We start from the raw sequence: 11,988 nt of genomic DNA on the forward strand, positions 1-11,988 counted from the left end.
ACCACCAGCATAACACACAATAACCCCCCTCCAAAACACCCACCCCTCCAAAACACCCACCCCTCCATCTGTCTCTCTCTCCCCCCATCCCCCCTCTCTCTCCACACATACACCAAATACATCATGTTTTTCGGAGTCTTTTCCTGTCGTCGTCAGAAACACTGCACACACACTCTTCAAACATCACACAAAATAAAACACAAACACACAGACAAGTCCCTCAGTCTGCCCGCACCTCCAGAACATCACATTCTTCTCAGTCTCTTCCTCCAATCATTGGACACACACACACGCAAACAGACACACACACATACAGAAAGTTAAAAAAAAACCAGGTACACACACACCCACTCCTCTCCCCCCACTAGTTCCTTCAACACATCATGTCTTCCTCAGTCTCTTCCTGCCGTCGTCCGACACGACGGTGGTCATGGACCTGATGCGGAGACTGGTCCTGCTGGGGGTGTTGGAGAGGTCGTTGTCACTGCTGCTGTTCAGCGCCGAGGGAAGGAGGGGGGAGGAGGCGGCCCCACCCCCTGCAGACGTGCGTGAACGCTTCGACGGCGAAGGGCCGCCGTTTTCACGTACTGGGGTCGACGCTGTAGTTCTGGATTTGGACGGAACGCCGACACCTGGAAAAACAAATGTGAAGTGTGCCAAGCATGAGACCAAGCTTACAGTATAAAAATTTAAAAAATCTGGTAGACGGCAATGACCTCCAAAGGGGAAGGTCATAAGTTCGAATACCTGCCGCGCCTGGTGGGTAAAGGTGGAGATTTGTCTGATCTCCGAGGTCAACTTATGTGCAGACCTGCTGGTGCCTTATCCCCCTTCGTGTGTACATGCAAGCACTTCTTCTTCTTCTTCTTGGCGTTCGCAACTCATTTGCGTAAGCGCGTGTACCCGTGGTTTGTTGGAATGCGCCGTGCGGCCCGGGTCCTCCGTCTTCAGCATTCAGGGTTTTCTGTCGGGGTTACCTCACCCTTAGCTCATGGCCCGTACGTCCTACCCTGAGAGCACAGGGAGGAGGATTTGCCGGGATCCCACCCGGAGCTAGGGTTTTAATGCGCCATTAATCGCATTAGATGAGTCCCGTCAATGGACGATGGAGCATTTCAAAGGGGGTAGCAGTGCCACCTGCTACCCCACTCCGCCCTGGTAGGAAACACCGCCAGTTTGGTCCGCGGCCACAAGCGACTGATCTCCATATCTGAAGACCGTTCCCCTATCCGCCACCCGGGGACGCGCTGGGTTGGGGGTGGTCGCCCCACTGAAAATCCCACACTGGCTGTCTTTTCCGATTCCACGCCCGTACACTATCATTGGCTGTCTTTTCCGATTCCACGCCCGTACACTATCATTGGCTGTCTTTTTCGATTCCACGCCCGTACACTATCATTGGCTGTCTTTTCCGATTCCAGGCCCGTACACTATCATTGGCTGTCTTTTCCGATTCCACGCCCGTACACTATCATTGGCTGTCTTTTTCGATTCCATGCCCGTACACTATCATTGGCTGTCTTTTCCGATTCCACGCCCGTACACTATCATTGGCTTTCTTTTCCGATTCCATGCCCGTACAATATCATTGGCTGTCTTTTCCGATTCCTTGCCCGTACACTATCATTGGCTGTCTTTTTCGATTCCATGCCCGTACACTATCATTGGCTGTCTTTTCCGATTCCATGCCCGTACACTATCATTGGCTGTCTTTTCCGATTCCATGCCCGTACACTATCATTGGCTGTCTTTTCCGATTCCAGGCCCGTACACTATCATTGGCTGTCTTTTTCGATTCCATGCCCGTACACTATCATTGGCTGTCATTGCAGGGACCCTGACAGGAGAGAAAGATGAAAGTAGTAGCACCCACCTAGCTGCCTCTCCACGTCAGCCAGCTGCTTCTCAGCCTCCTGACACTCTCTGTGCTTGGCGGTCATGTCACCGTTCTTCTGCGACACGATCACGTCCTGCAGCTCTTCCTGCGCCGTCATGTGCTGCGTCAGCGCCATCTTGTACTGCTCCAGGCACGCTGGGGGAAAAACATCACACAGATATTTGAATAAAATGTGATAACCCTCGAATGACTAGTCCTGTGATAAATATTGTTCAATGACATATCTAGTCCTGTGATAATGATAGTTTTTAGCGGTAAACTTTTAGCTAAAGCTGACGGCAATTAACCTATTTGGAATCATGTTACTATTCCTGTTAGTGTACATATGCGTGCGCGAGTGTAGTATGCTTCGTATGGTATTTTTATCTGTTGTCTTATTATTTGTTTTGTCTTTTAATGTGCACCACACTGAAATTTCTCTGTATGAGATAATAAAGTATTCGTATTCGTATTCGTAAATACAAAATCAGTGCAGCGCACCTGTAAAGACCTCTAAAAATCAGAGTAAATCAGGTCTTAAAAAGGAGGGAGTGTTAAAATAGGGGTAAACACACACACACATACAGACACAGACAGACGCACAGACAGACAGACACACCCACACCCACAGACACACATACAAACAGATACACACACACACACACACACTCACTGATCTGTGTGCACAGGGCATGGTAGGACATGGGGAGAGGTTCACCGAACACGGCTCCCCTCAGTTTCTCCAGGGAGACGGCTTTGTTCATGGTGCCGCCGAACTTTCCGTTGCTACGAATCCTGTCTCCCTGCCACGTGAGGATTGTGGGACAGTGGCTGTGCTTGATGATCTGCAAGATGAGTACAATCAACACACAATCAAGACACAATTAACACACAGGAACCCCTCTTTTCTGAACTCAAAAACATGGGAGAAAATTAGGTCTTAAAATGGAGGTCAATTAACAGAGGTAATTAACACAAAATCTGAGAAAAGAGGGTCTTAAAAATGACGGAGTCTTTAATCAGGGTGACTTAACTCATTGTCTCTCAGGTACGGATACATCCCTACCCACTCATATGGCTCTATCTGACCAGGTACGGATAATTCCGCTCAGACTGTTCGCTTCAGTCGTTTCCTGTAACGTCCATCTAACGCCTGCATTCCAGCGTGTTGATTGTAAGGCTTCTTTTTAAGCCTACTGTCTATATGATACTTACCGAGACAGTACTATTCTTGCACATTATCTATTATAGGCCGAAAAAATTGGACAAAACGCTGAGTGGGTACAATTATCTCCCATAACCATGCGCCACCGTGGATCCCAAGCACTGTCCGAGTGCTTCCCCCTTACAGGATGTAGGTGGCGCGTCCTCTTTCTTTATGAGCTGCAGACCCTCAAAAAGCCCATAACATATCAAGAGGGGAGGCGGGAGGGAAACTCTAATAGTACTGTCTCGGTAAGTATCATATAGACAGTAGGCTTAAAAAGAAGCCTTACAGTCAATATAACACTTACCTCGACAGTACTATTCTTGCACAGAATACCAGAGTGGTGTGAGGGTGATATGTAGAGTATTAAACTCCTTAATCAAAATCACTTAAATCCAAGGATTAAGATACCCAGGCAATTTTCGAACAGTACTACCGTAAAAGAAAATATACCCAAGAAACATACCTTAGACTGACGTGACCATGCTAGCAACCACTGCTGTGTGGTGAACTCAATGTCAAAGTCCAGGCCACTCAAAGCTTGAATACCACTGAGTCTACGGCAAGTGGCTAAAGCGATGAGGAACAATTAGTCTTAAAAATCAGCAACTTGATACTGATGCCTGCCAGGGGTTCAAACTCATTGCTACGCAGGAGTTTGAGGACCAGAAAGACATCCCCCTTGGGAAATGAAACCCGAGGTTTAGACACCGCTGCATTGCTAATACCCGAAAGGACATTAGCGATGAGGGAGGACCTGATCAAGTGTTCAGTTCTGCGACCAGTAGCGGCCGCAATCGTGGAAGCGATGGCAGATCTGTATCCAAGAAGAGTCTTAGAAGAAAGACTCTTCTTTTGATACACTTCCACCAGGAAGTTGGCCAAGTCCTGTGTTGAGGGATAAAGCGGCTTTATCCCCTTGGACAAGGCGAAGGTGGCCCAAGCTCTCCAGCGTAAGTCGTAGAGCTGATTAGTTGATCGCCTCTTAGCGTTCAAGGAAAACTCTACTGAACTCTTGTGCAATCCTAGTGCAAGCAGTTTGGAGCGCACAAGAGCCATGCGGTCAAGCACAGACTCTCTGGACGTGGATGAGGGAGGCATGATCGAGGCTGGAGCAGACCTCCCCCGTCCAGATCCAGAGGTAGAGGGTCTACGTGGGTGAGACCGCGAAGATCTGGAAACCACGGAGCTGTTGGCCAGTAAGGCGCGACCAAAATCAGTCTTGGTCGTTCCTGCAGATATTTTGCCAGCACCCTCGGAATCAGAGATGTCGGGGGATAGGCGTAAGCATCGAGGAGCCTCCACAAGAGAGTGAATGCGTCCAAGTGGAACGCATTCATGTCTCGAAAGGGGCTGACGTACCTGGGAAGCCGAGCGCTGAATCGAGTTACGAACAGATCGATCAGAGGACGGTCCCACCTTGCCCACAGACGCTGTAGAACGTTGTGAGCGATGGTCCATTCTGTGGAGAGAACCTGATCGCCCCGACTGAGAATGTCGGCCAGGGCGTTCAGTTTCCCCGGAACGAACTGGACTGACATCCGGACCTGATTGGTCTGGCACCAGAGCAGAATCTCCTCCGCCAACAGGGAGAGGGACCGAGAATTGGTGCCCCCCTGGTGGCGAAGGTAAGCTAAGCATGTGGTGTTGTTGTCCCCGTTGAAAATCAGAGGGGCCAAGGACAGGCCGAATGGGAGGGCCCGAAACTCGAACACCGTGCCCTCCCAAACGAACCGGAGCAGATGTCGGTACCCCGGGGCCACCAGGATGTGGAAGTAAGCATCCTGGAGGTCCCAGACATGGCCCAATCGTTTGGCCGGATGGCCAACCGGACCGACGAAGGGGTTTCCATCTTGAACTTGCACCTGTGAAGGTACAAGTTCAAGGTGGAGAGGTCCAACACCGGCCTGAACCGGCCGTCCTTTTTGGGGACGGTGAACAGGCGGGAGCAGAACCCCAGAGAAGGCTGAGAAAGGGGGTAGACCGCCTTCTTCTCGACCAACGAGTTCACCTCGTCCTGAAGAGCCTGCCATCTGGCAGGCTCTCGAGGAGGGGGGAACGTCCAAGGTAGAGCGGACAATGGAGGTTGTGACGACAGCGGTAGAGAAAACCCCGACCACACCACCCTCAAGAAAAACTGGTTGGAGACCAGTCTGCCCCACATGCCGCGGGCCCGAAAAAAGGGAACCGCCGGACGAAAGAGGGGCAACTTGAGGGGGCGTCAACGTAGGGCCGGGACTCACTGAAAATTCTGCTGGCGGGCAGGCGCAGGCTTGCGACCACCCCCCCTGGTGGTGCTGCTTCCCCTTACCTGTCTGAGCACCCTTCGTCTTGCTTGGGAACGCAACAGGCGTCTAAGAGGAGGAAGAAGGAGGCAGTGAAACTGGCTTCTTCTTCTTCTTCTGAGGCTGGGAGCTGGAGGTGACTGTAGCACTTCTCTTACTCCCCGCCGCCGTCGCCGAAGCAGCGAGGCCAACCATCAGAGAATCAGTGTTCCTCTGGCGTGTGGACTCCACCACAGAACGAACAGTGTCCGGATGAAAGAGGGAAGAAGGCTGAGGAAACGTGTTCCTCAGACTCTTCCTCATATCCGGAGGCACTATAGAAGTAGGCAGAAAATGATCACGGAACAGGGCCAATAAAGTGGACCCGTGTTCCAATGGCCAATTCTGCCGCAGACGTCACGCACGATCGCACGGCATGCAAAGCCCGATCCACTCGAACCGTGTCAAGGAACCGAGTGGAATCGGACTCTGCCCGATTGGGAGGGTCCAACAGTGTGGACAGCGTGCTCATCCATGTCAAGGCCTGTGATTGGGCCTCGACTGTGGAAGAAACGGTGGCCTCAAGATTGTGGAACGAAGCAGAGCTCAGTTCCACCTTCTTGACCGAAGGCACCTCCCCAACGAACACATCACCGTCAGCCCCACCCTAAACACTCGAAGTCTGGAAAGGGAGAGTTCGAGAGTCAAAGGGAAAAGGGAGGGACGAAACAGATTGGACACGAGGAAACAGTGGAGGTGCGCCTCCCGAAGGAAAGCATGGCACTGAACCCGCGTCCTCCCGAGGAACATAGGTCGCGTTTGCACGTGAATCTGTACTCCTCAGGCGATGTGCTGCCGCTTCCACCGTGGCACTTAGACTAGGGTGGAACGCGAATTGCCGGCGGCCGGATCGTTCATAAAACGAGCCGCCGGCAGACGCGGCGTGAGCCTCCCGCGCCCGGGCCGAAGCGGACTCAAAGGACGAGAGGGCGTCTCAGGGAAGGACGTCCTGAAACTGTTCAAACGTCCTTCTAGCTGTGCGAGGACGAGCCTCCTGCCTCTCGTCCTCAGACCCCGGGTCCACGTCCTGTGTGTCAACACTAGACGACAGACGCTTAAGAGAGGCATCCGTGACGTCAAGACGCCGCGTGATGTCTGTCATGTACTGTTGGAAAGTACGAAGCATAGCTTCGGAAGTTCCATCAGAAACCGGCAAGGGTAGAGGTTCAGTGTTAACCTCAGGGCGACCCTGATCCTCCTCCCTATCGTCCTCCGACTCACTCTCCTCTTCACTTCCCGACAACTCCTCAAAAGCAGGAGTGTAGGGAGCTTGAGGGGGAAGAGCCGAAAGCGATGAAGCAGGCTGTGAAGAAACGCCCACAGAAGCAAGAGGCCGCGAAGACCCCTGCCCCAAAGACGAAACGTCTCCAGCAGCCGAAGGGGGAGAAAAACAACAACCCTGCGACTGTTGGGTCAGCCCAGCCAACGAACCCCCGCCATTTATAGACTGAACAGGAACCCATCGGGTCTGATCAGAAAAGAAATGGTCCGGTCCGGTCGGGGGTGCCGATCCGGTCCGGTAGGGTGGTCCGGTCCGGTGCCGTACCATCCGGAGGTCCCGTTCAGCACCGAACCATCGTACCCACAGAAGTGTTCGGGTGGTTAGGTCCGGACGTGGACATACCGTACCATCCGGACCCGTAGGTCCGGTGGTCCGGTATGGTCCGGTTCGGTGCCAGACCATCCAGACCAACAGAAGTGGTCGGGTGGTCCCGCACCGGACCATCCGGACCCGTAGGTCCGGACCCGTAGGTCCGGTACCATCCGGAGGTCCTGTTCGGCACCGAACCATCCTACGCACAGAAGTGTTCGGGTGGTTCGGTCCGGGCGTGGACGTACCGTACCATCCGGACCCGTAGGTCCGGTTCGGTGCCAGACCATCCGGACCAACAGAGGTGGTCGGGTGGTCCGGACCGGTCCGGTAGGGTGGTCCGGTGTTCCGGTCTGGTGTTCCGGTCCGGTCCCGTACCATCCGGAGGTCCCGTTCGGTACCGAACCATCCGTACCCACAGAAGTGTTCGGGTGGCTCGGTCCGGACACACCGTACCATCCGGACCCGTAAGTCCGGTATGGTCCGGTTCGGTGCCAGACCATCCGGACCAACAGAGGTGGTCGGGTGGTCCGGTCCGGACCGGACCACCGGTCCAGCACCGGACCATCCGGACCCGTAGGTCCGGTCCGGTCCCGCACCATCCGGAGGTCCCGTTCGGCACCGAACCACCCGTACCCACAGAAGTGTTCGGGTGGCTCGGTCCGGACGTGGACATACCGTACCATCCGGACCCGTAGGTCCGGTTCGGTGCCAGACCATCCGGACCAACAGAGGTGGTCGGGTGGTCCGGACCGATCCGGTAGGGTGGTCCGGTGTTCCGGTCCTGTGGTCCGGTCCCATACCATCCGGAGGTCCCGTACGGCACCGAACCATCCGTACCCACTGAAGTGTTCGGTCCGGACGTGGACCTACCGTACCATCCGGACCCGTAGGTCCGGTATGGTCCGGTTCGGTGACAGACCATCCGGACCAACAGAGGTGGTCGGGTGGTCCGGTACCGGACCATCCGAACCCGTAGATTCGGTCCGGTCCCGTACCATCCGGAGGTCCCGTTCCCGTTCGGTACCGAACCATCCGTACCCACAGAAGTGTTCGGGTGGCTCGGTCCGGACGTGGACATACCGTACCATCCGGACCCGTAGGTCCGGCATGGTCCGGTTCGGTGCCAGACCACCCGGACCAACAGAGTTGGTCGAGTGGTCCGGTCCCGACCGGACCACTGGTCCGGTACCGTACCCTCCGGACCCGTAGGTCCGGTGTGTTCCGGTTCGGTGCCAGACCACCCAGACCAACAGAGGTGGTCGGGTGGTCCGGTCCCGACCGAAACACTGGTCCCGTACCGTACCATCCGGACCCGTAGGTCCGGGGGGTCCGGCAAGGGCCAGAGGTACTGTCCCGCACGTACGGTCCCGTACCATGGGTCCCGTCCGGACCAAACCCGGAGGTCAAGTCCAGTCGGGACCCGTGGGTCCGGTTCGATCCCGACCCGTAAGCCTGGAACGTTCCGGACCCTTGGTCCGGACCATCCGTCACCCGAACACCAGACGCTAAGGAATGGCGTGGGGTCAAGACGGTCCGGTCGGAGGTGTCGGTCTGAGCAACAGAAACAATGTTCCCGTCGCCCTGACCATTCGACAGAAGTACCACGTTCTGTCGAACACCTCCACGTCCAGTAACTAGTCGGCCGGAGCGTTTCAAGAGGGACAGCCACCAGTCACACGGACGTCAGAGGGAACCGTAGTAGCAGTGGTCGTAGGCACGAAGCCTGAAACCCCTGCCCCCACAGGACCGCCCTGAACGGGGTCAATTCGCATCCCAACCCCAGCGGGGAGGGAATTCAGAGACCCCGTCATCTCCTCCGATCTCCCCCCCCAGGAGGCCGAAACTACTGTCAAAACAGCAGCAGACGACCCAGCGAGGGAGTTCAGAGGAGGACCCGTGTCCCTCCTGGCTTCCACAGCGGTGGAAACCGAGGAGGGCACAGGAGAGGCACCGGAAAAAGAAAGATTTTAATGCCAACTGCACCCGGTGTTCCCAGGCGGTCACCCATCCAAGTACTAACCGGGCCCGACGTTGCTTAACTTCGGTGGTCGGACGAGAACCGGTGTTTTCAACGTGGTATGGCCGTTGGCTGTCAAAACCTGAGTCTCTCCAGTAGCCCCTAGATCGGATTCACCAACCCCCAAAGAGGGTTGGGAATCGACCTGCCCCCGGATTCGAGCCAGGGGGGAGAAGGAAACCTTCCCCCCAGGCTTGAAACCGGGAGGAGCTGAAGCCTGAGACTGAGGGCCGGACAACGGCGTCGAAGGGGGGGAAGCCTGTTCCACTGAAGGAGAAGGAGAAAGAAGCTTTTTCTTTCCCCTCGACCTTCCCCGAACCTTCGACGGCGCAGCCCCGCCCGAAGTCCCAGGCTCAAGCCCAGCCTGTTTGAGCAAGCTCGCATTGAGCTTGCTCAAACAGGCTTTCTCCGCCCTCCCTCGCCGCAAACGCAAAGCGTTTGGGGAGGGAGAGTCGGAGCGCCGAAAGATCCCCTTCTCCGTGCGTAAAACATGACGCTGGGCGCCCGGAGAAGGGTTGCCCCCGGCAGACTCTGGTTCCGTAGAACCAGAGCCCAAAACAGGACGAGACATCCTACCTCGCCCTGTACGTACCCTTAAAGACCGAGAATTAACAAAATTCAAAGAAAATTTAGGTCAATACTCAAGTGAATGCGGCGAAACGAGAAGCAGACGACCGGTCACCACGAAGTAGGACGGGAGGCACGCCGAGTCCGCCACACAAAAACGGAGGCACAAGTTGAAGGAAACACAACGTAGCCTCAAGCCAGAAGTGGAATAACACACAATAATCCAACAGGTGATAGTCCACACAGAAAAGGAGCCTCTTAGTCCAAAATAATCCGGGAGCGTAGCAGAAACACAGCCGGTCTGACACGCGCGAAAAAAGAAAGAGGACGCGCCACCTACATCCTGTAAGGGGGAAGCACTCGGACAGTGCTTGGGATCCACGGTGGCGCATGGTTATGGGAGATAATTGTACCCACTCAGCGTTTTGTCCAATTTTTTCGGCCTATAATAGATAATGTGCAAGAATAGTACTGTCGAGGTAAGTGTTATATTGACACACAGTTACTACAATTCTGAGTGACATGCTGCAGCACAGCTGGTCTCGGCTAAAAAAAACCTGGGTCAACATTGGTGGGGTAGAAAGTCTTAACAGGGGGGGGTTCCAGTGTACAGTGAAATCCTCTTATTGTGAACTTATCGTGAAAGTCTTTAAAGCTCCTTGTACATTAAAATCCTTTCATGAAGCAAAAACACAATAAAAAAAAACACCTCTATCCTGAAAAAGAGAGGACAGAAAAAAACGGAAAAAAAATGACACTTGTTGGATCAAATAGACCATGCATGACAAATTCATACTTTCACTAGACCATACAGCAACTAGACCGTGGAAGACCATACTGTCACTAGACCATACAGCAACTAGACCATATTTTTAATAGACCATACTGTCACTAGACCATACAGCAACTGGACCATACTTTTACTAGACCATACTGTCACTAGACCATACAGCAACTGGACCATACTGTCACTAGACCATACAGTCACTAGACCATACTGTCACTAGACCATACTGTCACTAGACCATACTTTTACTAGACCATACAGCAACTAGACCATACTGTCACTAGACCATACAGCAACTAGACCATACAGCAACCCGCAGGAAGAGAACGGTACGACACAGGTACTAGTTATGTGCACAACAGGTCAACATCACTCACCTCCTGTCTGTAGGCGTTTGCGTTGGTCAGGTTGTCCAGGATCAGGGTGTCGCCTAGCAGCATGCCAAACACTGAAACACAGAAATAGTGATGAACGTTATAAAGAAATGACAAACAGGGTGTCGCCTAGCAACATACCAAACACTGCAACAACACAGAAATAGTGATGAACGTCATAAAGAAATGAGGACGAAAGTCGCAGGTTCGTTACGTTTGTTATTCTCAGCTCCCAGGAGATTGATTCCGTGTAACTCTCTCTTACTCTTGTTGCCCATTGAGAGCCATTACGTCACTTTGTTTCTCAGACTCAACAACAGGCAAGTGATATCCACATTTGTCACAATTTCTAGAAAGGTGGAATCACATCAGATGGAGGCGTGAGCACACCCTGTCCACCTATCCCCTCTTACAAACTTGACGCTCTATCGCCTAGCCTGTCAATCTTTTCCACAGAACAGACTTCAACACTCACCCAGCTGACAGCTGCTCTGTTCCACAGAACAGACTTCAACACTCACCCAGCTGACAGCTGCTCTGTTCCACAGAACAGACTTCAACACTCACCCAGCTGACAGCTGTTCTGTTCCACAGGGAAGAGCATCAAGTCTCGTGCGTACACTGGACGACCGGGCGGCTTCCAGCTGGGTCGATACCGTACATGGGGCAACGGCCTGTCGAACATTCACTGCATGTCAGTATATTGTCAAACTACAATGCATACAACATTCAATTCAATTCAATTCAATTCAATTTAATTAAATAAAACTTTATTATCTGCATGCAACAAACAGAAAATTTTCTTTTGGCTCGTGAACAGAAACATCCCATAAAACATATAAAAGTACACATCAATGCACACATAACCCAACCACACATAACCCAACCACACATATCCCAACCACACATATCCCAACCACACATATCCCAACCACACATATCCCAACCACACATATCCCAACCACACATAACCCAACCACACATAACCCAACCACACATATCCCAACCACACATATCCCAACCACACATAACCCAACCACACATAACCCAACCACACATATCCCAACCACACATAACCCAACCACACATAACCCAACCACACATATCCCAACCACACATATCCCAACCACACATATCCCAACCACACATAACCCAACCACACATATCCCAACCACACATATCCCAACCACACATAACCCAACCACACTTAACCCAACCACACATATCCCAACCACACATATC

The 11,988-nt window shown here is 53.1% G+C and overlaps 2 protein-coding genes and 1 non-coding gene across 3 annotated transcripts in view; 1 reads left to right on the forward strand and 2 right to left on the reverse strand.

Moving 5' to 3' along the window:
* LOC138980525 (serine/threonine-protein phosphatase 6 regulatory ankyrin repeat subunit B-like) overlaps positions 1 to 11,988 on the forward strand; it is a 57,707-nt gene that overhangs the window by 26,476 nt on the left and 19,243 nt on the right. The window lies entirely within an intron of this gene.
* Positions 99 to 11,988, reverse strand: part of LOC138979589 (structural maintenance of chromosomes flexible hinge domain-containing protein 1-like) — a 140,579-nt gene continuing 128,689 nt past the window's right edge. Inside the window, exons 57-61 of the mRNA XM_070352299.1 lie at positions 11,314 to 11,420; positions 10,750 to 10,820; positions 2,550 to 2,721; positions 1,874 to 2,032; positions 99 to 632 (exon numbers count right to left, since the gene is read on the reverse strand). Coding sequence (XP_070208400.1) covers positions 382 to 632; positions 1,874 to 2,032; positions 2,550 to 2,721; positions 10,750 to 10,820; positions 11,314 to 11,420 — 760 coding nt within the window. The 3' untranslated portion in view covers positions 99 to 381. The remainder of the gene's footprint in view (positions 633 to 1,873; positions 2,033 to 2,549; positions 2,722 to 10,749; positions 10,821 to 11,313; positions 11,421 to 11,988) is intronic.
* LOC138980939 (5S ribosomal RNA) lies at positions 8,973 to 9,091 on the reverse strand. The gene has a single exon (XR_011460505.1). It is a non-coding gene; the product is annotated as a 5S ribosomal RNA (ribosomal RNA).

This window comes from Littorina saxatilis, linkage group LG11, assembly GCF_037325665.1.
Source record: "Littorina saxatilis isolate snail1 linkage group LG11, US_GU_Lsax_2.0, whole genome shotgun sequence".
NCBI classification, from domain to species: Eukaryota; Metazoa; Mollusca; class Gastropoda; order Littorinimorpha; family Littorinidae; genus Littorina; species Littorina saxatilis.